The sequence below is a fragment of the Phyllopteryx taeniolatus genome, chromosome 19, assembly GCF_024500385.1.
Source record: "Phyllopteryx taeniolatus isolate TA_2022b chromosome 19, UOR_Ptae_1.2, whole genome shotgun sequence".
Classification (NCBI taxonomy): Eukaryota; Metazoa; Chordata; class Actinopteri; order Syngnathiformes; family Syngnathidae; genus Phyllopteryx; species Phyllopteryx taeniolatus.
This window is the reverse complement of record NC_084520.1, coordinates 9350590-9378096: the sequence shown is the minus strand read 5'-3', so window position 1 is coordinate 9378096 and position 27507 is coordinate 9350590. Positions and strand designations below refer to the sequence as shown.

General features: G+C 40.8%; 1 protein-coding gene across 2 annotated transcripts; it reads right to left on the bottom strand.

Annotated features, from left to right (window-relative positions):
* Positions 1-16: 16 nt before the first annotated feature.
* On the bottom strand, positions 17-26688 carry kif19 (kinesin family member 19). Of its 2 annotated transcripts, XM_061756770.1 has the most exons (20): positions 26288-26688; positions 24411-24491; positions 10474-10584; positions 10312-10399; positions 10019-10155; positions 9006-9131; positions 8737-8931; positions 7448-7594; positions 7237-7359; positions 6443-6599; positions 5619-5793; positions 5329-5527; positions 4116-4386; positions 3913-4037; positions 3251-3405; positions 3066-3171; positions 2476-2599; positions 2018-2400; positions 461-629; positions 17-314 (listed from the first exon to the last, which is right to left on the bottom strand). In XM_061756770.1, exons 1-20 carry the CDS (start codon positions 26324-26326, stop codon positions 178-180), a joined length of 3048 nt encoding a protein of 1015 aa, XP_061612754.1. In that variant the 5' UTR covers positions 26327-26688; the 3' UTR covers positions 17-177. The 2 variants fall into 2 exon arrangements, with proteins under 2 accessions (XP_061612754.1, XP_061612755.1); XM_061756771.1 differs by lacking the exons at positions 10019-10155; positions 24411-24491; positions 26288-26688 and having other exon boundaries at positions 10474-10500.
* Between the last annotated feature and the right edge of the window lie 819 nt (positions 26689-27507).

The following is a 27507-nucleotide window of genomic DNA, read 5'->3' as shown; positions in this document are numbered from 1 at the left end:
ACAATGAAGAAGCACAGCACAATAAAGATTTTTATTTTTTTTAAAAAACACATGACGACAAGACACAAAGTGGACACGTAACGATCTTTGGCGTCTGCGGGGACGATGATGTCATCGCTCATCATCGTCCAGACTTCCTGGTGTGTGCGTCTCGCATTGTTCAAGTCAAAATGACGCTCAGTGTCGGCGTGGTCGCTGCTGGCCCCCCATGGTGGTGGTGGTGGTGGAGATGTAGAGCGGTGGCTGGGGCTGCCGCAGCAAGGGGATGCGCTTCAGGTTGTTTGCCTGGGTTGCAGTGGTCTCTGAGTTTGGGCCTGCAAATGAAAAAAAAGAGCCAAAACTCCTGAAAAAAATGTTTCTTTTTTTTTTGGTCTCCTTTCTCTCTGTTTCCCCCCCTCTCATACCAAGTACCAGCAGGTGTAGTGTAGTGATGTAGTGGTTACTGTTGACGTTGGCATACCTGCTTGCTGGCTGCCGATTGGTACCCTGACTTTGGCAAGAGGCGGGACTCCTCTGAACTGGGGGCGTAGCACCGGGACCTGGGACTCACCACTGATGTGCAGGTGAGCGTCTGACGTGCTGTCCAAGGGACGGAACCTTCCAGCCGTGATCGTTTTGGACTGAGGCAGCTGCACATAAAAGTGGGTGAAAAGTCAGCTAACTGTAAACAAATATATGTTCACGGTGATGAGGCAGCTGAATGTTTAGAATAAGTGTAAGTTCCAAGAAACTGTGAACAATTGTATGTTTATGGTCATGGGGCAGCTTAATGTTTAGCATAAGTGTTTTTTTCAAGTAACTTTAAACAATTGTATGTTTATGGTGATTAGGCAGCTGAATGTTTAGTATAAGTTGTGAGTCCCAAGTAACTGTAAACAATTGTATGTTTGTCATCAAAAGGCGGCTTATGTTTTGTGTAAGTTCCGAGTAACTGTAAACAATTGTATGTTTATGGTCATGGGCCAGCTTAATGTTTAGCAAAAGTGTTTTTTCAAGTAACTTTAAACAATTGTATGTTTATGGTGATTAGGCAGCTGAATGTTTAGTATAAGTTGTGAGTCCCAAGTAACTGTAAACAATTGTATGTTTGTCATCAAAAGGCGGCTTATGTTTTGTGTAAGTTCAGAGTAACTGTAAACAATTGTATGTTTATGGTGATTAGGCAGCTGAATGTTTAGTATAAGTGAGTTCCAAGTAACTGTAAACAATTGTATGTTTGTCATCAAAAGGCGGTTTATGTTTTGTGTACGTTCCGAGTAACTGTAAACAATTGTATGTTTATGGTTACGGGGCAGCTTAATATTTAGTATAAGTGTTTGTTCAAGTAACTGTAAACAAGTGAATGTTTATGGTCATGGGGCAGCTTAATGTTTAGCACAAGTGTTTTTTCAAGTAACTTTAAACAATTGTATGTTTATGTGATTAGGCAGCTGAATGTTTAGTATATGTTGGGAGTTCCAAGTAACTGTAAACAATTGTATGTTTGTCATCAAAAGGCAGCTTATGTTTTGTGTAAGTTCCGAGTAACTGTAAACAATTGTATGTTTATGGTGATTAGGCAGCTGAATGTTTAGTATAAGTGAGTTCCAAGTAACTGTAAACAATTGTATGTTTGTCATCAAAAGGCGGCTTATGTTTTGTGTCCGTTCCGAGTAACTGTAAACAATTGTATGTTTATGGTTACGGGGCAGCTTAATATTTAGTATAAGTGTTTGTTCAAGTAACTGTAAACAAGTGAATGTTTATGGTCATAGCTTAATGTTTAGTATAAATAGCTTTTCAAGTAAGTTTTTATATTTTCATGGTCAGGAGGTGGCTTGTTATTAGTATCAGTGTGTGTTCCGAGTAACTAAACAATTGTATGTTTATGGGCATGGGGCAGCTTAATGTTTAGTGTATAAGTGTGAGTTCTAAGTAACTGTAAACAAAATCATGTTTTTTGTCACAAGGCAGCTTATGTTTTGTCTAGATTCCTAGTAACTGTAAACAATTGTATGTTTATGGTGCGTTCACTCACTGCTTGTCCAGTGACCTCAAAAGAGCGCGAGCGCCTCTTCTTGCGGCGCGCCTCAAAGTCGCCGTCTCGTGGGGTTTGGTTCTTGCCGGTGAGCTTGTGGTTCCGCGTCCAAGTGGCCTGCAGACCGGGCCCCTCGCCGGTGCTGCTGGACAGGTTGTCGTCCGAGGTGGCGTGCCGGAGCTCGGGGCTGGGTTGTCTGCCGCGCCGCATCGGCAGACCTCTGGGGGCCGCGTCACTGCCAAAAAGGCTGCTCTTCTGCTTGGCGGGCTCCATGGGAGAGGGTGCAGGTGGCAAGCGCAAGGCGTCCACCTCTCTGGCTTTGGAGCGCCGCCGTGCCGCCTTCACCGAAATGTTCTGCACGCCTTGGAGAATCTGCTTCCTCTCTACGGATACAAACAGAAATATTTGTTTGCTTTCAAGGCTTGTCTACCAACGGACATCCATTTCAGACATTTTACCATTTTGTGAAAGCGGCGCATCGGCCCCCGCCTCGCTGCTTTCGGGCGATGAGTCCAGTTGGCTGCTGACGCTGTGGCTGAGGTGAGTGTAGCTCAGCGAGCTTACTGGAGCCAGCGGTTGCAGCTGCACAGGCAGATATATATGTTGTTGTTACAATTTAAAAAAAAAAAGAAAAAAAAACAGACACAGTGAGGCAGCATGTGTCTGATTATCCAAGGTTATTATTGTACTTTCTGTTCCAAGTAACTGTAAACATTTGTATGTTTGTGGTCACGAGGCAGCTTACTGTAAATTAAGAATTAGTCTGATTTCCAAGTGACTCTGATCAGTTCGATGTTTGTCGGTGGCTTATGTTTAGTATCAGTGTGAGTTCCAAGTAACTAAACAATTGTTTGTTTCTGGTCACAAGCTTGTGTTTAGTATAAGTGTGAGTTTCGAGTAACAATAAACAATTCTATGTTTATTGTCATGAGGTGGCTTAATGTTTAGTATGTATGACAGCGGCTGCTGTGTTAGTCAGAAGGCCTTGTATGCTACATTCTGCGCATTTGGTCCGTACAATGTTTCCTCTTCAAATAATTCCACTCACCTCTCTGTTGCCCTTCCCATTGATGTGGATGGGAGGCGGGGTCATCACAGACGATATTTTCATGTGACGCGCATGAGCGATGTTCTTGAAAACTCTGTCGCTGTCCCTGACATCAGAGAGAAAAACAAGACACTTGTAGGAATTGCAGTTGCTTGTTTCCGTCGTTATTGTCAACATGTCCTCACTGTTCGTGCTCAGGCAGAATGGGGGGCAACGTGTGGCGGCGAAGTTTGGCGTGTCCTCGCCTTTCATCAGGGCGTACGCTCTCCTGGTCCGAGTCCACGTCTTGCATGGTATCGCGAGCCTGAGCGGGCAGGCCGATCTTGGGTAGGGAGCCTCCCTGAAAACATGGGTTACCATTCATATTACAGGAGAAGACTTCAGTTTTGGTGGCTCTTGTATGAGGACCTGGACCTGGCTTGGCTTAATACTCCAGACCTGTTCTGTCTTAATATGTCCTATCCTTTTTTTTTACTCATTCACCATTTAGATTCTAGGAGTGGTTTTCAGGTTCCCGCCAATAGTGGCCTATCCATGAGGACCTGGACCTGGCTTGGCTTATTGCTCTCATCCTGTTCTGTTCTGTCCTGTTTTCTATTTGTCACACAAATATATGCATGCATCCTTCATGGTGTTGCTATCCTAGTTGGCCAAGCCGATCTTGAATAGATTCGACCTCATTCAGACGAAACTTCAGGTTCCCACCGCCATCTTGGGACTCAAGTGACTCCTGTCCCATCCTATCCCATCCTGTCCTTTTCTGTCCTGTCCTATGTTCTACAAATAAAATCAAGAGGATAATGGAAACCCCCCCACTAAGGTTTCTTTCTTCATTTTTTGAATGTACCTTGATGCTGTGGCAGGTGGTTTCCTGATCCAGAGCTACGGCTCTGTCCAGTTTTCTCTCATCTCGTTCTCTGGTGTACATATCGTACAGCTCCTGGAGGTGGGGCGACACAAGCAGACTGTTCTCTTGAGAGAGGAGAACACATGTCAGTCAGTCAGTAGATCATGATCAGTCGCGGTTCTGATGCAGGATTTGGTACTGACCATCAATGAACCGCCGCTGCTGTTGAATGAGCTCGTCGCAGAGGTGCCGGTGCATCTCGAAGCGGCGGACCACAAAGTTCTTTTGTCGGATCACGTTGTCCTTCAACAGTGCGTGCGACTGCATCTCGGCATTCTCGATCTCCAGCTCGTGGACTTTGCACAAGAGGTCCAGGACCTCGCGCTGCTCGTCTGAGCTCACTCGCCGCGGCAGCAGCTCCTCCAGTTGCCGGGCCTGGTTACGGAGCTCCAGGAACCGGCGCTCTAGCAGCACCTTGAAACAGAAAAGGAAATTCACCAAATCCCTACGCAGACGATACAGTTCTGTATTGTTCCTCCAACACCACAAACTGTGCTATGACAGTCCTGCACCAAGCCTTAGTACACCATTTACTTCTCAACCTGAAACTGGTACTTAATGCAGATAAGACGAAAGAAATGGTATCCTTAAGGGCAAGGATCATTACAAAAAAATTAGCCAGCCATCACCAAGCTAACACGACACAGATTTGAAGGAGTCACAGAATACAAATACGCGGTTAGACCAAAAAAGTACATTTAAAACTCATATCGATACACTCACAAGTAAATGAAAGCAACAACAAAAAAAAGGATATTTATACTGCGGGGGAAAAAACAAATGTAGAAAATAATGGTCTTTTTAATAGTTTTGCATTATGGCAACATTGTCTTTAGACATTCACTTTCTCCCCCACACTAAAAACACCAGACTGTTTGTCACCCTGCACTTAGATTCATTCCTGGCGAGAGCTACGCCATCCATCATTGAAATTTATATCAGAAAGTGGAATTGGCACCTTTATCTGTAAGACGAGATATGCACTGGCATATGTACAAAATTTCGAAGGGCAACATGCCACCGTAAAACAGCCCTTTGTTAAACTGGTCTCTTAATCACCATTTAACATCTTCAAGTGACTGTTTACTGCTCAAAGATCTCTGGACGAAGACTGGATTTGCTAAAAATACGCTACAACAGACGCTCAAACTCAACACAATGATTACCATTATGTACCATCTCAACAATATGATCAAGAACTACTTAAATGTTTTAATAATGTTTGCTCTGTTGTTGTTTTTTTTCTGTCCTGTCCTCTCGTCATCATTAAAAATGATCTCTCCAGATTTGAATAAAGGTTTTCAATTGAACTAAGTGTAACAAAAAATGTGGGGACTCAGTAGATCTTTTGAAGACCTTCTGTTTGTGGAGCTTCTTCTGCTCCGTCATGAGGGCGACCAGGTTCTCTCTGGCCACGGCCACCTCCTCCGTCTCTGCGGCGTCGGCTGGAGATTCCGGTGAGTCCGAGTCCTTCTCACTGTCATCCTTGCCGGCACTTTCCTTTCGCTTTTCTGCACGCCACTTCCGCCGTCGCCTGCTCCGTTCTTGCTCCCAGCTGGAGACAAGACATCACGCGAACATGCTGAGGAGGTGATATTCCCTGCACTTTTTCCCAGTTAGGGAAAAGCTTTTTTTTTTAGACTGACTCTGCAATGGTGAGCAGCTGCTTGGTGGTCTCCATCTGGATCTCGGCATTGCTGGTCTCCAGCGCCATCAGATTCCGGCGGACATCCATCTGCTGGCGGAAGGCGTCCAGGAGCTTCTCCCTCAGCTGTTCCATCTCGACCCGACTCTGCTGGCAGGAGTGCGCCTTGACCTCAGCTGGGAGAGGACGATAAACGGGAAAATTTAGAACAGTGATTGTTTTCAGTTGATGACATTGTGATCTGCGATGAAAGGAGGGCGTGTGGAAGAGAGGCTCATTCCAGAAATGTTCAAATAATCCATACACAAAATTCAGAAACATCTGAGACAAAATGTAACTGTCACCATAGTAAAAGTGATGACTAAGTACTATTTAAAATACCAAACAGCGTTTGAGCAACAACCAAAAATTGCTTTTTTTCTCTTGTCCCACTTTCTTGATTTTTATATGATTTTGTTGATATGTCTTCCTTGTCGTTGTTAAAACAATAAAACATCAGACATTTTAAATAGTAGCAAATATGCTCTGAAGTTGTATCTGAACATACATGTAACCCTGTTACCTAAAATGTTTTTAGCCATGTAGTTGAAGAGAAAACATGTGACCTGCATGACTCAACAGAAATGACATCATGAAGCCAATTGACCATGGGAAGACCTGTTGAGAGTCCTCTCTTCTATTTTTCATGTTTTCACTCGTAATGGAGTTTGTAACTCAAACCAATGCTACCCCGTTACTCATACAACCAGAAAAAGACATGAATATCTAATGTTTTCTTGTTTCTTATTAAATAGCTGTTGGTGCGAGGAGGTTGGGGTGCTTCACCCTGGACGTGGCGGATGTCGGCCCGGTCGGAGGTGAGCTGGCGGCTCGCCTGATCGGCGATCATCTTCTTGAGCCGCTCAATCTCGCAGCGGAGGTCCGAGATGATGTTGGTGTACTGAGCGATGTGGTAGGACACGTTGATCAGGTTCTTCTTCACCTGAGGCGCACACAACCATGAAATATTATTATTGTTATTATGATGAAGTAGGTCAAATTTAGAACAAGGGTATGTTGTGCAGTCAGCTGGTCTTCGAAGCAATGGAGGCAAAACTAGTGTGCATTACTTTCAACAACCAATAGAGGGTGCTCATGTTAGATTAATGTCAACTGGTTGGCTGACTAAAGGTGTAGAAAGTTACAATGAACCCCTTTCTATGTAATGGATCAAAGACATCTCTGAGGATTTTCTGTCATCAGAATTCATGTAATAAAAATTACTCGAAAGAAACGCAATTGAAATTAAAATAGTTGCTGTTCTATGATGGCATTTTTTTTTATTGGTTTATTTATTTGGATGAAGCAGAATTTTAGTTTCCATTTAAATATTTTTATGAACCCAATTGTATTTTTCATGAAGCCATTTGTTTTTTTATTAATTTATTAAAACATTTCTATAAAGTCATTTTTATCAAATATATATATTTGTCATCAAATATCTTTTTTCAATTGTGTTTTTTTTTTACATTTGTTTTTCTTTTGTAATTTATTAATTAATTTATTTTTTTATTAAGCCAATTAAGCCAAAAAAAAAGCATTCTAAATATAATATTAAAATAGTATTTTTCCCAGCTCACCCGTGTGCGAATACTTTTGGCACGGTCAGCGTATGTTAGCGTGTTGCGGGACTCCTCAAAGGCCACGGAGGCGGGGCTAATGTGAGCGATCATGACGGTTCGACTGTTCCCTCCCAAAGAGTCCTGTCAGTCAAAGACATTATCAATCAACACAATTCCACCAAGAGGTCAAATGAGCGTAAAAAAAAAAACAACCATTAACGATCAATACCTTGAGCAGTCGAGTCAGCTTGCTGTCTCGATAGTTGACGTACTTGTTGCCGTTCTTGTCGCTCAGAGCGTTGATGCAGTTGCCCAACGCCAAGAGGGAGCGGTTGATGTGGGCGCCCTCTTTTAACCTCTGACCCCGATTCTGGGTCTGATTGACAGGCGGACATTAATCCGTGCAAACTGTTCATATATATATATATATATGCAATGGTGAGCAGCTGCACAATAAAACCCATTCGTCCATCCATTTTCAATACTGCTTATCTCCACTGAAATGAAAAACTCTTCTGATGTTTAATGGGTGTAAACATACTTTATTACTTGTTACAACATTAAGAAGACCTAATTTTTGGGAGGGGTATGTAACCTCGATTAAAATGAAATGCAGTTTTCACTTTTGTTTGTTTGGTATCCACAGTACATATTTAATTTTTATTCAATTTCATTACAATTTATTTAATCTTCTAATTTTATTAATTAAATAAAATTAAATGATTGGCTGGCGACCAGTTGAGGGTGTAGCCTGCCTCTTACCCAAAGATAGCTGGCACAGACTCCAGCACGCCCGCGACCCTAGTGAGGATAAGCCGTATGGAAAATGGATGGATGGAATAAAATTAAATGATATTTTATTTATTTACCATTTTATCTAATTGTATTTAAATTGTAATGAATTTTATTGTATTTTGTTGTTTTTATTTTGTATTTTATTGTTATTGTTTTATTTATTTAATTTGATTTATTTTAATCCATTTAATTTCATTATATTCGATTTGATTGTACTATATCTTAAAATGAAATAGAATTTTATATTTAATTTTATAGTATTGTTATTTATTCATTCATTCCATATCCTCAAAAGCCCTGGGCCAAATTAATACCCTTGTCCCGCTTTTATTTTTTATTTATTTTTTACTTTTGATGTTATTTGCTTTTATTCATTTTAATTCATTTCATTTCATTATATTTGATTTAATTGTATTTTAATTGCATTATTTTTAACAGTTTTTGAATTAAATGTAACTAATGTAATTATATTTCTTAACTTCATAATATTGTATTTTAAAATTGTATTTTGTTTAAAACAATTGTTTAAATGTATTATTTAATATTTCATTTCATGTATTTGATTTCTTCCGTAGCCTCTAATTCCCTGGGCCAAATTTATATCACGGTCCCGGCTTTCCACTATTTACATTCACACAGCCATTTCGATTAGACAGGTGTACCTAATAACATGGCCGGCGCGTGCTATGTAATACACACACGCGTACACACACACACACACACCTGTGCTGCTCGTTCGGAGCCGGCCAGATCGATCATGAAGAGACGGGCAAAGCGGACCTCCTGCAGAACGTCCCTGCAGCGACTTTGCTGCTTGACCGCCACCTGCAACACTGCGTGAGAGCGTGACGACGTCCGGTTGGCGGCCGTGGGCTCCTGCGTGCGCTGCTTGTTGCCCTTAATCAGCAGCTCCATGATCTGTGACACACAGACACACATTGGTCAGTTGTGTTGATTGTGCAGCACGTGTATCAAAAAGGACGGGGAATGACCTCTTGAGCGTTAATGGTGGACACTTCTGTGATGCCCGCCACTTGAATCTCTCCTTTTGCATCCTCTCTAAGGTCCAGGAAGCCCGAAGACGGGTTGAGCAGGTCCCGGATCATCTCGTTGTAGATCTACAATCACATTGATAGTGAAGAAAATATTTGAGAAAAACAGAAATAAGATTGCTATTTTTTTTCCTCATTATATTCGACTATAGTCCGATAATGTTAAACCTTTTCGCTTGCAAAAATGCTACTTTTTATCTAGAAATATAAAAGTTTGTATATTTTTTATCATAACATTAGGATTAATTTTTTCACAAAAATGCAACTGCAGTGGTTCCCCCACTATTCGCTACTATTCACTATTTTCATTTAATTATTACTTTTTATTTTTTCAAATCTTTAACAAAAATACGTTATTCTTGTAAAATTACTATTTATATACATTTCGAAAAAATATGACTTCATTGTCATACAATTACGACTTTTTAATCTTGATAAATATAAAAAAAACCCTGACTATTCTTGTAAAAGTATTCGTAGTATACTGTACTCTATATTTTCTTTCCCAGTGTGGCCCTTATATTCCTTAGCGAAGAGGGTCAATGTGACTGTATGGCTATATAGCTATAATCGTGCATTTATGTTATTCTGTGGAGGCTGTAAAAAAACCTTTCAAGCTCTTCACTGCCTGGAAACAGCAGCAAACATGGCTGTGTTCATCTAGAATCATCCGCACAACACACACACAACTGAGGTTTTTAATAACACACTTTTCCACACGCCAGCTTCAATAACGAGCGCCTAATGACAGCCGCACAATGAAAAGACATTTCAATGTCGGATGTGGCGAAGACGCCACTCAATGAGAGTAATCATTCGTTTTCTACTCGTTATATCGGAAAATGTTTCCTTCTGTTCCACTCTCTACAACTTTGAGTGCGCATTATGTGGACAAAAGTATTGGGACTTTGCTTCTTAGTTTGTGGGGAATTTAAAATAGACATCGGTCCCACCTCCAAATAAGACATGGAGACGCTGTACATCATGTCATCGCTGGTCTCCTCGATGGCCCGGAAGAGGTCGTTGAGGGTGCGGACGTAAATGCCGGGCTCCTTGTCGGTACCCAGCATGGTGTACGTTTTCCCACAACCTGGGGCGACTCGTGTTTTAGTGTGACAGCAGCTTGTCAGAAGACCACGTAAACTATTTTCTGTGCATCTGCTCTGTGCAATGTCGTCTCTCTCTTGCACAAAATAAAGCAAAAAGACAAGTCTCGTATAGTAACGGCTCACAATACAAATCTAACCTGTGGGTCCGTAGGCGAACACGGTGGCGTTGTAGCCGGATATGAGGCCCTCGATCAGCCCTTTGGTGGTGGCGCGGTACACTTCCTCCTGCGCACGGACCAAGCGTTTCTTTGGTGGCTCCGCTGGAGTAATAAACTTTGCGTCTGTTTTTTTAGACTCACCTGACTGGCCGAGTAATCGAAGGCCACGTCGAACACATAGGTCTTTTCCCTGGAGCGGTTGGCCCGCAGGACGTCATCGGGATCCTCCATGGGGTCCATCAGGATCACCATCTAGTGAGGAGAGACGAGAGGAATAAAAAGATGCTGTTATCGTCCTCCCAATAGTTCTGTCGGATCACCATCAGATATCGCCGCTCAGATTACACACACACACTGACAAAAATCTAAACTTTTCACAACTTATCTTCGAGCCATCTGTCTAGTACAAATTCGGTAGCATATTGGATAAAATCTGTAGGACAAGTTGTCAAAGTGATTCTATGATGGTTGCTTCAAACCAAAATGGCCGACTCCCTGTGTCTTTTCAGGCAGGGCTTCTTGAGACTTTTTGTGGGTCTACTATGGACAGACCAGCCTATCAAATTTCATGTTTGAAAGTGAAACTGGCTCAAAAGCCTGAATGTTGAAAACATTCAGAGGCCCACGGAAATGATCACATTGACCCTAAAATGGCCACGTCAAACCAAAATGGCCAACTTCCTGTGTCTTTTTGAGCATGGCTTCTTCAGACATTTTTGTAGGTGTAATCATGATAGACATCTCAATCTAATTTCATGTTGCTAACTTAAACGGGAATTGGGGGGTGAACATTCGAGGCACCACTGGACATGACAAAAATTATCCTAAAATGACTGCTTCAAATCAAAATGGCTGACTTCCTGTTTCTTTTCGGGCATAGCTTCTTAAGACTGTTTTGTGGGTCTACTCATAGTAGACATGCATACCAAATTTCACGCCGCTAAGTGAAACTGGTTTTGGGGGTTGAATTTCCAAAACATTTAGATGACCCTAAAATGTTCGCTTCAAAGTAAAATGGCCGACTCCCTATGTCTTTTTGGGGATGGATTCTTTTTTGTGGGCGTACTCATGACAGACTAGCCTACCCAATTTCATGTTGCTAATGAAACTGGCTTCAGGGGCTGAATTTTCAAAACCTTTGAATTACAACAGCGGCACGGTGGACGACTGGTTAGAGCGTCAGCCTCACAGTTCTGAGGACCCGGGTTCCATCCCCGGCCCCGCCTGTGTGGAGTTTGCATGTTCTCCCCGTACCTGCGTGGGATTTCTCCGGGCACTCCGGTTTCCTCCCATATCCCAAAAACATGCATTAATTGGAGACTCTAAATTGCCCATAGGTGTGACTGTGAGTGCGAATGGTTGTTTGTTTCTATGTGCCCTGCGATTGGCTGGCAACCAGTTCAGGGTGTACCCCGCCTCCTGCCCGATGACAGCTGGGATAGGCTCCAGCATGCCCGCGACCCAAGTGAGGAGAAGCGGCTCAGAAAATGGATGGATGGATGAATTACAACAAAAAATGACCTTCAAATGTCCGCTTTAAAGCAAAATGGCAAATCAGAGCCGCCTTGCAATGACAAAACAGTCCGAGTTTAGTATAACATGAACACGAGCGGTAGTCTCATGGTGTATCACGGGACACATGCAGGTGTCAGTTTAAATCATACTGACAGGCAACCTGAGGATGTAACACGGTTGTTTGGGTAACGCTACGTACACATACACACACACACACGCACGCACGCACGCACGCACGATGATGTACCGAGGCTCTTGTATTCCATCTGTCGTTTATTGAGCTACAGAAGCTGCCGTGGCCCCGCCCACCTAATACCAGCCGTTAAGTAAGCGCTTACGTCAACACTCAACATTTTGTCAGATAGCAAAAAACAACAACACCAGAGCTTTTATTGAGTTTGTTTCTCGACGGAAAGACGAGAAATTGTACAGCGCAAATGCAAGGAGTACGGTCTGGTCTACGAAACTTCGAACTGCCTCGCGGGTCAAAATATACAATTGCTTACAGTTATTTGAAACTCTAACTCAGGATTGATACCCTAATTTGAAACCCTAATCCGGATTTGATAACCCAATTTCAGACCATAACCCTGGCTGGAAACCCCCCAAATTTTAAACCTTACCCAAATCCTAATGTGAAACCCCAGACCCCTCTTGAAACATTCCTATGCCTTGTTTGAAACCCTAATTCAAAACCACAGTCTTGGCCTTAAAACCATAATTTGAAACCCTAACACCATTTTGAAACTCCAATGCTGTTTTGAAACCTTTCTTTGAAACCTTAACCCCGACTTGAAACCTGAGTTTAAAGGTACAATCTTGGCCTTGAAACCCTAATTTGAAACCCTAGCCTTGGCTTCAAACCCTAATTCTGTCTTGAAACTTTATCATGATAACCTAACACTTGCTTGAAACACTAACCTTATCTTAAAACTGCTAATCCTGTTACATTAAAACACTAGCATTTGTTTGAAACCTTTGCTTTAAACCCTACCCCGAAACTCTAATCCTCTCTTGAAACCTTACGATGAAAGCCTAACTTTTTCCTGCGCTTTCAAGAGTCTACAAACATGCATGTAGCATGGTGTTCTGCATGTCCACATACATTACAGTAGCGGTTTCTGCTTGCTGTCAACTTGCTATGTGTTTCCGTGCGACTGGCAGGAGGTAAGGTGTTGAGGGGGTTAACGACAATCGTCCTTAAAACCAGTTCTTCCTGGCACTGCAGCTGAACAACAGCAACTAAAACAGCTCACTGACCTGCACTTCACCTCATTTGTCTAATGTTCTGATTGGCTCTTACCAGGCCATAGTGAATCCTGCCAGAGGTTGCGGCCAAACAATGAAAGCACCTGCTAATCGCAGATCACTGATGTGTTTGTTAGGGTTTCGAACCAGGGTTAGGGTTCAAGACAGGATTCGAGTCTGTGTTTGTTTTTTTTAAATTATAGTTTCAAGACAGGGTTAGGGTTTTAAGCAAACATTAGGGTTTAAAATGAGGGTTTCAGACAGGATTTGGGTTTCAAGCCAGTGTTAGGGTTTCAAATTAGGATTTTCACCAAGGGCTGGCCTTTTAAATTGGGGTTTCAAGCCTGCATTAGGATTTCAAATTAAGGATTTTAAGACAAGGTTAGAGTTCAAAACCAGGGCAAGGGTGTCCAGTTAAGGTTTCAAAACAGGGTTTCAAGTCACGGGATAGGTTTCAAACGAGTTTTAGGGTTTTAAATTAGAGTTTCAAGCCTTGATTGGAGTCTCAAATCAGGGTTACGGTTTCGAAGTAGGATCTCAAACCAAGATTAGGGATTCAAGTTTGGGTTTCAAAGTAGGGTTTCAACTAAAGACAGGGTGAAGAGTTCAAATTAAAGTTATGGTTTCAAATTGGGGGTTAAACCAGGATTGGCCTTTCAAATTAGGATTTTGGTTCAAGATTGGGGTTTTAAATTTGGGTACAAACCTGGGTTAGGGATTAATATGAGGGTTTCATGCCGAAGTTGGGCTGTGAATTTGAGGTTTCAAGCCATGGTTAGGGTTCCAACTACCCTAACCCTGGTTTAAAGCCCTAATTGGAAAATCTAACCTTATCTTAAAACACAAAACTTTGCTGAAAATCCTAATGTGAAACCCTAATCCTGGCTTGAAACCTTACTTTGAAACCCAAACCCTGTTTTGAAACCCTCATATTCATCCCTAAACCAGGGTTGAAACCCCATTTTCAAACCCCAGTCCTGGCTCATTATCCTGATTTGAAATTCTAACCCTGACTCAAACCAAGGCTTGAAACCCTAATTCAAAACTACAATATAATTTTGCCAACCTAATTTAGACACTCACCCGCATTTGAGTAAGGTGGAATTTGTTTTGTCAAGGGGAAATTATTCATAGCAGTTGATTCAGTCAACAAGTAGATGGTGAACAACAGTGCTGTATAAGATAATGTTTTCACACACACACGCACACATGTGCAAACACAGACAAACACACAAAAGGTCAAAACAGATGGACGTCATCGTTTACGATTTTATAGCTCACGTTTGTCTGTCTTCTTTATGACGTCGGCCTCCAAGGTCACGGGGTCGGCTGCTTCCCATTTTTTTTTCAAACGTGTGCCGGCAAGATTAAGACCAGCTCTTTTGTGTGTGTGTGCGTGTGTGTGTTCGCGTATCTATCTGCACGGCACGTCCATCTGTCTTATTCCTCCGCTGCCATGGAGACGGCGAGTTTTCTGCGAAATGTAAAAATGGGGACAATGCGTGGAATCTAAAAATCGGTTAGCTTGCCTGCTTCACAGTTCTGAGGTTCGGGGTTCGAATCTCGTCTCCGGCCCCCTTGTGTGAGTACTTGCTTTTGCTTGCTGGCGTTCAGCCTTGACCATTTTCCAAGCAGACCAAGGACAAGAGAGGAAAAAAAAAAAAAAAAAAAAAAACTCTTCACAGGGATTATACACTACTCAGGATCACCTTTCAGAGGCATCCAATAATCTGGCTTTTAACGACTTTGATCAGAAAAGGGGAAAATGCTCAAATTAAGCCCGATTGTCAGTATGTGTGTACAGTAAAGCCCCGCCTACTCACGGTTGTCTGTTCGCAAATTCACCTAATCTCTTTCCATAACACTTTAAAACAGGTAACCAACCTGGTGCCCGAGGGCAAGGGCCGCATGAGTAGCCTGTGGGCCTGATCTAAAAATAGCTCATCTGTGATGGGACATTGTGATTTGCTAGGAATGTTGTAAAAGTGATCATTTGAAAATGTAAATACTTCTAGAGATTTATAGAAATGAAGTCGTACTCCGTAAAAGTTGCTTCCTACCTTTTTAAATTACTGCTCAGAAATACAGTGAAGGCATTAATGTAACCAGTGTCGTCAAATAACACATAGCCCTGAAAGTAATAATTGGTGTCAAGGGAAGACAGGGAGGAGCCAAGTTTAGCCTGGGTTGTTAGGAGAAGTCAGGGGAGAGTTTTCGTTGCATGTGTTTTGAACACATGCGCATCTGGTAAAAAAAATTGTAATCAAATCATTTGTGCGTCATTTATTTTTTAAGGTGTAATGTTGTAAAATGAGTTTGATATTTAAGGATTTGGGGATAATAGTTTATGGTATATTCACGGTTTAAACTTTTAATATAGGCAATTGTAAACATTTTTCAGGGTGCCATCAATGACTCACATTTTTTCAGTATTCCTGGCAGGGTTTTACTACCAAGCGCTTACAAAGTTGCTGATGTGCACCTCAGAAGTCAACAAATACTGAAAGTCGATGCAGTATGACTGTGGAGTGTAGCATAATAGTGCCTTTATTGAGTTGTTATTGAGGTTTTTATAAAAGCACAAGATAGAAAGACGCGCGTCTACCTGATTTGCGGCTCCAACCCGATCGGTAAAAAAAAGACATACAGCAACACCAGAAACAAACAAGTATGTGCAGTGCCATTGACTTTTTGTTTTTTCTTATCCATTTTTGAAAGGTTATCTGCTGTCTTCCAAAAAGAAAAGGCCACAAATAAAGAAAGTGCAACATTTGCCACCGTCGACCTTTTTCCGAAACCCAACCAAAGCGTCGGAAAGTTATCGGTTATCTGATAGAAAGGCTGCCATCTGCCCTCTGTGCGCCCCAAGAATGCTAGCCTGGATCTCCTTTCAGGTGCAGTGTCGTCTCGCCGCTGTTATGTAAGACGTCTGCCTTGGCACGCTCCTCACAGTCGCGTTGTACACATTGAACCACACGGACGACAAGACCTCTACGCTGAAATTGTAAAAATGTCACAACTTTGTTGACTGTAAGGTAAAGGTTTTGATGGTAGGCAGAACCAACATGGCACTGATAATTTACCTGTCTTACCCCACCACGCAAAATTATCACATTCAAGGTGTTTCCTTGGCAACTGCAGTCAGAGGGCCAAACTGCCCCACACAGCAGATAAAGGACATGGTCATTCCTCACCATGTGGAATGACAACATAACACAAAAATTGACAATAAAACAAATAATAACTAGTGACATTAAATACACAATAACCAAGGAAAAACAATATTATATCTAGAAATAGCAAAATAAAGTGAAATGAATAGTGAAAAAAGAGAAAACATAAATACAATAATAAAAGAAAAATACCAACAGCAATACGATAAACAATGACAAAGATGAATAGAAAAAACATAAAATAACCAATAAAAATACAATAAAAAATTAAAATACAACGAATAACAAAAATGAAATACAATAAATAAAAAAGTAATCAAAAAGACCAACAAAATAATAATAAATACATTGTAAACAAACAAAATAACACGTAATGATGAAATGAACAATGACAAAAAATACAATAACTAGAAATAATTGACCTACGTGGATAAACAAGGGTAAAATAAAATTAAACGTAGCTAAATGTGGTCACCAAAATAAATCAGCAACAGTGCTAATCCACTGCAAAGCTCAATAATAACATGCCGGTGTCATTGTCATGCATGAGCTCATAGCAACCAAACATATTATGAGTGTGGCATTACATAAAAGAAATCATTTATGGGATCTGCTTCCTTTTAGCTCGTTAAAGCCATCATGGATAGGAAGAAAATGACATTGTCCACCGGAAGAAAGACACATATTCACTTATCGGCAGGTGAGATAGTTAATGTATCATTGATGATGATGATGATGATCCCATAATAAAAATCTGTCTCCCAGCAGGCTATCAATGAACTCTGCAGTGGACTTGCAATTTTGAAGTCAAATGGGAACAAGAAGAACTCATCGTGATGAGTGCATGTGCTCCTCATCCGTGATGATAAGGGCCAAACGTGTGTTTTACCAGATTGCCACTTCACTAGTCCTGAGCCCCCTTCAGGGTCCCACTCGGCACCCACTCCTCCCTCCCACCCTCGCTGGTTGAAAATAAGGAAACACATTTATAACTGCACGACTTGACTTTTTCCATTCATTTCTTGCAAGAAAGAAGAGAAACTGCATCGAGAAGATGTGTGGAATGCGACTCGGCCGCTGTCCCACTTTTACAAAACACCGGGGACGCAATTGTGATCACAAACATACAACTGTAAAATAAATAATAATGACAAATACAATAAATTACGTAAAACAAAAAGTTGCAAAAATTACATTAAATAAATCACAAAATTAAAATTAGATAAAGTTAAATCAACTAGGTAAAATAAATTACTGATAATAAAACAAAAATAACAGAATCAAATATAAAAATAAAACAAATACACAAAAATATTCATGTAAAATAGGCGATCAAATGCATCAATTGGAAAATGAGCCACTTGCTGCTTCACCAAGACACATATCTTATTATCTGATCACATGCAGCCTGTTACATTTCCATTACGTAGAGCAATGGGTCTCAAACCTTTTACACCGAGTACCACCTAAAAAAAATACTTTGATCTTCAAGTTCCACCATTATGACCAATATAAAATACAGTGGTGTAGTTGGCCTAATTGTCATTTGCCTCATTTTTGTCTCATCAAAAATGAGGCAGGGGTTTGATTTATAAAAATGGCATATTTAGGCCACTGTAACATTACGTAGCGTTTTCAACATCTGAACTTTATTTAGGATTAATTGTAGGCACTTTAAATGGTGTGCAGACTTGCATTTACAATGACTTTGAATATGATTGGTTTTTGCTGAAGACAGCCACATCCCAGTTATGAGACCGTGTGCACACTTATGCAACTGCATTATTTCAGTTGTTTGTTTTTAATTCCCCTCCCCAAAAAGTTTTCAATTGAGTTGTATAGCTTATAAATCACATTAATGGTTGAAAATGCTGTGAAATGACTAATCTTGGTCTCATTTGCTGCTCACTGCAGGAAAGCAAAGCCCGAAAACCAAAAAGTGTCCCAGTCATTTCCACGTAATCCCACATTAAGGACAGACAAACAGCGCAGAATAACACTCTTTGGATGGGATAAGGAGCACAGGGGAGATTATCCACTTTCCCGGCTCAGATCGTCTATTTGCGCCCACTTGGAAGAAAAAGAAGCTCGTCCGCTGCCTTTTTGTAGCCTCTCTCATCTCACTTCTGCAACGCCTCTTCAAACACTCATAAAAAAACAACGAGAACAGCGTGTTGGGAGAGGTTAAAGAAAGGGTTTAACAAGGTCACATTTGCAACAAGGACAAAGAGGAAGAGTCAAGTTGTGCCACTTGAAGCTCGTTTTTTGTCCCGTGAAAAATATTTTTAATAAAGCATAAAGACCTGAGATGTTCCTTTGTTGTCATAATGAGAGCGTCCATTGTCCTTCATGATGTGGTTCTCACTATGAAAAGATGACTGTGGAACATCAGCCATGACCACTGATGCATATGCAGGACAGTATACAGTAGCCCAAGCACATCTAGTCATTATGAAAATAATACAAATATAAAATCTAAATGAATAAAATAAAAGATTAATGATGCCACAATATGAGGAAAACCTGAACAAGCCAGTGAGAGCCAATGAAATGAGTCATGTTTGAAAGATAAAAACAAAACAAAAACATTATACATTAAGCAAGAAATGTATAAATAAAAAATGTACAATATTAAATGATGAATAAAAGAAATAATTACAAGAGTAAATACAACATAAAATGAAATATAAATAGAAAATACATTACATAAAATTAATGCAATGTATATACATATCAAAAATAAAACATAAATAACAGCAAAACTAAAACAACAAAATTGTACAACAAAAATGGAAAGAAAAGTGGCATTTACGAATACAATTAAATGAATGAATTACAACATTGAAAGATGTCTAGCAAAAATAACAAATAATAAAAATAATACATAAAAAAATTGAAGATTAAATGAATAACAGCAAAATGAAATTTCAATAAATAATATACATCGCTCAGTTTTCTAGAGCATTGTCCAAAAAAGTTTGCCTTCACAAAAATTAAAAACAAATACCGTAAAATAAATTTAAAGAAATCATATATACATAGACAACATAAAATAAAATGTACTAAAAGAAAAAGAAAATAATGATATAATTCAAATAAATAATGGCAAAAATGAAGAACAAATTTATAACAACAAAATGAATAATTAAAACAAAAAATTCTATAAAATAACGTTAATATATCATATCATTTAACTAAATAAGGTATCTAAAATCATATATAGAAACAGTGCTAAACCACCGCAAACTACAAGCACAATTATATATTTTTCTCTTGTTGATACTTTTCTGTAAATAATACTGTTACATTAAATGACATTATTTAATTATTTCAATTATAATAGGTCTAACTGAAATATGCAGGTGTATGTAATATTGTGCCATATTTCCTTACTTTCCCCCCCCTCATTCTCACACATGAGAAGGCGGGACTACAGAGCGACAGGAAGAAGAAGAAGAAGAAGAAGAAAAACACAAACAATGGCCCTGACCTTGTCTGGGTGTCTCCATGGCGACCAAGCCCGGGCCATAAAGCCTCCTCACTGTGTGCCACTGTCAAAGCCTGAAGACCAGTTCGACAGGCTTTTGAAAACACTAAAAACCGGCTATGCGGTGGCAATGTGATCAGATGATAATGTATTTGGTGAAGCAGCATGTGGCTCACAATGCAATGTTATCACTGAATGCCTCGTTCAGAGTGGCAGTTGTCCTGTACGTTTGTGATCACGAGGCGGATCGATGTTTGGAAGACTTTTTGTCATCACTAACATATCTTTGTATTTTCAACACTGCGAATACGTTTTTCATTCCCTCATTCATAAATCCTTGCCACTACTACACCCCGGAAAGCCGTGACAGGTGGTCGCTGAGTAGCGGTTTTGAGAGGACGAGCAGGTGGCAAGGAGGCTTATTTAACCTGAGCCACAAAACGTCCAATCAGCTCATCTCGTCATCGTGCTCTCTGCCAGGACAGCAACCCCACCATAATCTGTCTGAGCGCTACGTGCACGCCATATGGTCTTCAAGAGCCACGTGAACTTTGTAGAGGGGCTTTGTAAACAGACCTGAGGTGTCAAGTTTTGCGAGGGTGTGGGCAAAAGTATTAGGGATCATTCAACGGGAGAAATTGTACAGTGCAGCGCACAAGGTCTTCTGATGGCTGTCACATTTATACTAAACCTTGAGTCGCCTCCTGATCACAAACATACAATTGTTTACACTTACGTTACGTAGAACAGGCAGTAAGTACAAAAACCAGTGAAAAGATTGGGCAATGAGCCACGTGCCGCTTCATCCTTATCTGATCACATGTAGCAGTCAGCTCTGATATAGTTCTGTCACAATTGTATGTTTGTGATCACAACTCATGTTTCGTACGAACTATGATTTAACAGTTTTTTCAAAATAATTATTAAATCTATAAAAACAATAGACAGTTTGAGATACCTTTTTAATTCTTTCCAGATCATGCTCGCAAATAAAAAACATTCACATCTTAAATCATTTGTACCCATTGACAGTAATAGAAATACCAATAATCCGTTGCAGCCTCCCCCCCAAATTTTTTTTTAGTGTTGTTAGATGAGAAAAATAGCACATACAAAAGAAAAATGAATGTGTTTTCGGCACCTTTTTTTTTTTTTTTTGCTTCAATTCAATGGACATTGTCCTGCTCCTTCTGGTCTGTGCGCTTTGGCCACTGGGGGCAGTATAATAGACAGAGACACATGAAGAAGAGATATACAACTGACTCAGCGTAAATTGGGTAACTCGTCTTTCAATGCACCACTGTAGAATTGCTTGATGGATTCGTTCTTGCATATCTAATCAATTAAATTCTAAGAATATAAAAGTGGCCCTTGCATCTTTCGATTTCTCCGTTTGCAGGCCGAAATTCGCAAACCCCTCATGTACACAATATTACATACATATTACAATATTACATATTATGATATAATAAACGTGCAAAATAATGCTCCACAGCATTTCTGTAATGTTGTTGTTGTGACGCTTCCTCTCCATTCATACCCTCTGCCGTTAGCCCTTCTCATGACAGATTCCCACAATCGCTCACTGGATCACTCATGAGCATAAGTAGCGTAAACTGCGTGTCGTGAGCCCTCTCCTCGTAGAAGCAAACATTGCGGTTTTAATGAGGGCGTGAGCGGGGCGTGCACGCGGGAACTGTGTCAGCACCGACGGGAGCTCTGATCCCCGTGTAGTTGTTCTTGATGATGATGATGATGATGATGTCATGTTGCTCATGTTGTCCCTGAGCCTCAATTGAATTACAACCCAGGATGTGGGAAAACAAACAGGTCTGATCCTGGGCGGAGGCGGGATTAACCATTTCTGGAAGTGCTCTCCAGGCCACAACAACACCCTTACATGATGATGATGATGATGACATCCGAGACACCGCAACTGGGTTGCCTGCCCTGTTGCGGTGTCTCAGATGTCATCATCATCATCATCATCAATTTCCTAGGGCCCCGAGCTGAAGGGGGCCCTGATAGTGTCCCGCATCAATGACAGAACAATGGCACTGCTTTAGACGTTGCAACGACAACATAATGGGAATCCCCCGTGTAGGGCCCTTTAATAGCCGCTGCTGGCTACTAGGGGGCCCAGAGCGACGGCTGATATCTGTTCATATCAATGACATGGCTCAAAGCCTTGTAGACACTGCATTGACACATCGGGTTCAGGAATTTCCCTAAAGTCCGCCGCACACCGAGCGATGCGGCCGAACCCGACTGAATTTTTACGTGGTGCGTGCGGTTCGGCAACTATTTTCGTAAGTGGCCGCGCGGTGGCCACTAGTTTTGCCACGATTCAAAATTGGAATCACAGTTGCACAATGTAGCACCTCACAGATTACATTCAATCAAAATACGCAAAATAAGCATTCACACGCTATAAATACTGTACATTTTGGGGTTTTAAGTTAGCGAGGCCCAGCCGGCCACCGCCAAGCCATACAAATACAGTATATAAACTATACATTTATTGTGTTTTACAGCAATACTGAACTAGATTTATAATTTCATCATATGTACCCTGGATAAAAGGGGAAAGCTTGCAATCTCTGTCCCCAAAATTGTACGTGGGCTGAGCCTTTCAATATATACATATCTCTGACTCTTTTTATGGTTTAATAAAAGCGATAAAGTACAATACATTGTATGTGCAGCTTCAAAAGCCTATTCAGGCTCCCTGTTCAGGGCGTCCATATATCCAAACGCTTGATGTGCGGGTGTGAGTCGCCAACTGTACTTTTTTTGCGATGGTCCGGTCTAAGTTGGGTTCGGCCGCATCGCGCAGTGTGTGGCCAAGCTAAAGGGCACCCCTGCTAGCAAACTTGTTTCCATCCATCCATTTTCTGTGACGCTTATCCTTACAAGGGTCACAGGCATGCTGGAGCCTATCCGAGCTATCTTTGGACGAGAGGCTGGTCTCCAGCCAATCGCAGGGCACAGAGAAACAAACAACCATTCGCACTCACATTCACACCTACGGGCAATTTAGAATCTTCGATCAACCTACCATGCATGTTTTTGGGATGCGGGAGGAAACCGGAGTACCCGGAGAAAACCCACGCAGGCAGGCACTGGGAGAACATGCAAACTCCACACAGGCGAAGCCGGGATTTGAACTCCGGTCCTCAGAACTGTGAGGCAGATGTGCTAACCATTTGTCTACCGTGCCACCCGCAAGCTTGTTTTGGGGTTTTTTTTTTGGGTGGGAAAGGCTCCATGGGCCTCTTTGTGTGGGGCTCCCATTGTATCTAGAAACACCCTTGATGATGTCGCCATGTCAACTGTCGTCATGCCCGACGCCGTTACTCTACTCGCGCCAGTCACGACGCTCATTAGCGCCGCCGCGCTCCCTAAACGAGGCCCACTGGGCGATGGCGTCAAATTGACAACACTGCAGCTCCAGCTGCACCTCATTCTCGTGTGACGCCAGTGTAGCGGTTCACATAGCTCACACCTGGGATGAGTTCCAAGGAAACATAGAAAGGGGAAGGCAGTAACAAACACTGGAAGAGCCATTTTGGCCATTTCCATGTTTTGAAAATTCAGCCCCTGAAGCCAGTTTCAATTTGCAAGGTGGAACATGGTCAACTTGTCTTTTAAGCGAAGACCCACAAAAAAGTCTTAAGAGGCCACATGTGAAAGCACACAGGAAGTCAGCCATTTTGGTTTGAACTGGCTATTTTATGGTCATTTTGCCCATTCGTGGTGGTGCTTCGAATTTTGTCAAAATTTAGCCCTGAATCCAGTTTTAGTTAGCAACGTGGAACTGACTTGAGTTCTTTATCATGGGCTGACCCACGAAAAACATTCAAGTAGCCATGCCTGAAAAGACATAGGAACCTTGCCATTTTGGTTTGAAGGGGCCATTTTAGGGTCATTTCAGAAATTACCAGGGTTCCTTTGAATGTTTTGAAAATACAGCCTCTGAAGCTAGTTTCACTTAGCAACAAAACTTGTTCCAGTTGGTCATCATGAGTTGACCTACAAAAAAGTATGAAGAAGCCATTTGGTTCAAAGAGATCATTGTTGGGTTAATTTGGTCATTTTCAGATTTGATTGTTTTAAAAATTCAACCCCTGCAGTCAGTTTAATTTAACAATATGAAACTTGGTTGGCTTGTTTATCATGAGTAGTCCCACCAACAAGACTAAAACCATGCCCAAAAAACACAAAAAGAGTCTCCCTTTTTGGTTTGAAGTGGCCATTTCAGGGTCATTGTGCCCATTTCCAGCAGTCCTTCAAAAAATAACTAATTCAAAACTTTAAATCTCTAACAAAAGGAATTTGTGAAAATTCGGCCCCCTAAACCAGTTTAACTTAGCAACATGAAATTCAGTTAGCACGTCAAAAAGTCTCATGAAGCCATGTCCGAAAAGACAGGAAGTCAGCCATTTTGCTTTGAAGCAACCAATTTAGACTCATTTTGACTTTCACCCTGCATGATTTCTTACTTGTCACCGAATGTGACACTTGATGTCGCGGCTGACACCTTATCCTCACGCCCTGACGTAAGATGACCTCCGGGTCCACCTCATCATGCACAAACCCTCCTGACCACACACAAATACACGCACACAAGTACGATCAAAGCTCGGTGCTCTCACCTGCTCGTCCAGCCGGTGGGCCACGATGGTCGCCGCCTCCTCCTGCTCGCCATCGCTGAGGGGTCGAATCCTCAAGGCCACCTGCACCGGGACAGGCACACACAAATAAACACGGGGAAACACCAACAATTGACTTCTTGCAAGAAAGAGGGGAAATTGTTCAGAGAAAAAAAGACAACAAGGCAACTGCTGTCACAATTATCCTAAACACTGAGCTGCCTCGAGATCACAAACATACAATTGTTCCACATAACCTCTTCCAAGTAAGGTAGCATGTGGCTCATCACCTAAGATTATTTTTGTCACGAAGCAGCTTTAATCTAATGAGAGCTACACTGAAGTTAAGTGCAAATTAGACGGGTATTCATTAATTAACAGCGTGTTTATATGTGGCGTCATTCCATTTGTGGTCAGTCGAAAGTGTGTTGGGACAAGAGAGGCTCGGTTACGACTGACACAAGCGCTTCAATAATTCATGTTAGTGCTATGAGTCGTTGCACAAACCATTAATCATGCTTCAATGTATTTGTATTGTTGTTGTTGTTGTTTTTTTATGTTTCTGTTCAAGTGCAAACACAACATGGGCAGATTTTTTTTATATAGTTCTACTATTTTTGAAATGGTACATAAGAATGTATTTTAAAAAGCTTCTACTTTTGTAAAAAAATAAAGTAAAATAACAAAATCAAACAAATACCTCTTAGCTTTTGGGTTTATTCTGATTAGCTCAAGGACGGGCAAACTTTTGTGCTTTAAGGCCACATTTGATTTTTTAAAATTTAATTGAAAAGAGGTGGCAGGTCAGATGAGGCTAAAAAAAAATTACAAAAATATTCCCATGTGTAACTGTACTGTTTATAACTAATTCAGTTAGCTTTAACTATTTAACAAACAGGCGGCCTCGCCTGTGTGGAGTTTGCATGTTCTCCCCGTGCCTGCGTGGGTTTTCTCCGAGCACTCTGGTTTCCTCCCACATCACAAAAACATGCGTGGTAGGTTGATCGAAGATTCGAAATTGCCCGTAGGTGTGAATGTGAGTGCGAATGGTTGTTTGTTTCTCCGTGCCCTGCGATTGGCTGGCGACCAGCTCAGGGTGTACCCCGCCTCTCGTCCAAAGATGGATGGATATTTAACAAACAAATACATACTGCACGTTATTAAAAGTAATAGAATGTGTTTGTAGTTTATTCATCAATATTAACTCATTTATAGCTTAAAATTCTATTATTGATCATCAATAATGGGCAGATAATTAACCTTTTTTTAACATAAAACATTTCAGTTTAATTACCTGATTACTTTATGACTCACAAAAGATTAATTGACCCATTATTTAATGAAATAAATGAAAAAACAATTTTAAAAAACAAGAATGAACACATGAAAAAAATTTGCAATATAATATATATATATAATACAACGCACCATATATATGTATATTATACATTATACATATATAATATATATCATACAACGCACTATATATATATATATATATATATATATATATATATATATATATATATACATATATATATAAAATCAAGAAACCAACTAATATCTTTTTCCACTTACGAAATTAGGCAACCAGTTATTTAATGCAGATGGTGAATATTTTTTAAACGAATAAATATATTTGAATTCACCAATTTTAGGACTGTTTTGATCATGTAAATGCTCTGGATTAGACTGCGCAGAGTTTACCAAATAAAGTGTCCCGTCCATATTCATCTTTTTCTGAAAAGTCAGCATCTTCAGTATTTGCCTGCTAATGTAAGTGATAATTGTAATAATAATTACAAATGATGTATATTAAAGTGATACATTGCTGCTTTAAAAACGATATACAATACTGTGCTAGTTCGGTTTGAGCTCACCGTCAGTTGGTGCTCCTTCGACTCTCCGGTGTCCTTCATCCTCACTTCGGGTCACTCACAGCCGAGCTTCGAGTGCATCACACCGGACTCGTTTGGACCGTCCGACCGGCATGCCCCGGCCTCCTCCTCCTCCTTGTTGTGGAGCCACCTGCTGCGCCTCGCTCTCCTCACCCGGACCTCCTTTTTGCCTTCCTTCTCTTTCTTTCTTCGCTCCGAGCGTCCGTCCCGCGCCGTCTTCAACGCCGCGTCCCGGCCGGCCCAAAAGCGTCGATGGTCGGCCGCGGGAGGCGCGCTTTTCCGGTGGTTGAGCCGGTGCCAGGTAAGTACCTCACCTAACCTCGAGCCTGCTGCTGAGTGACTGCTGCCGACTGACTGTACGTGCGCGTGCGTGTGAGCGCGTCTCGGTGCACGCGCACGTCGCCCCTGGAGACTTGGCCACGGTCAACAGTGCCACAGGCGCATCACGTGACGTGAAAAATATTCGGCAATTAGTTTTGACTTTAAAAAAAGATATTTGATTTACTTAAAAATAACATAAAATGACATTTGAGATTTTAAGAAATACCTAAATAAGGACTTTTTTGACATTTTATTTATTTATATTTACAGAGGATATAGCTAGTGTATTTACATTTGAGATAATCTGTCATTTTAAATATAAAACGCGCTTAAAAAATAACAACAAAACTAGATTTTAGGGAATTTTTTTTGCAGAAGATATAATTTATATAATTTGAAAGAACAGGACAAGATTCATCCAGTGTATTCATTTGTAATTTGAATAAATATTTTTGGAGATCCTACAGCTCTTTGCAGACACCTACTGGAGGAAATACTCCAGCACTGTTGTGGGCAGTTTTCATCTTCAAGATTCATGTAACTAATTAATCTACATTCTGATAAAAATGTTTAAAAAAATTGTAGGTCACACATAAATATTAGGAACTTTTTGGAGTGTTTTCAAAAAAGATGATAGAAGTAGTTTATTTAAATGTAGTAACATTTTAGATATTTAAACACATTCTGACTCGTCATGCATGCATAATAGCAGGCACGTGCACAGATAGCCACAAGGTGGTGCTCAAGCACCTGCCCTTTTGCCCTGGATGAAAAAAAAAAGAAATCCCATTTTTGCTGCAACTCAAATATATTTTTTTTTCGATTGAGTTTTACAGATAATAGGTAAAGTAAAACTATAAAACAATATTTATCTTTTCTTA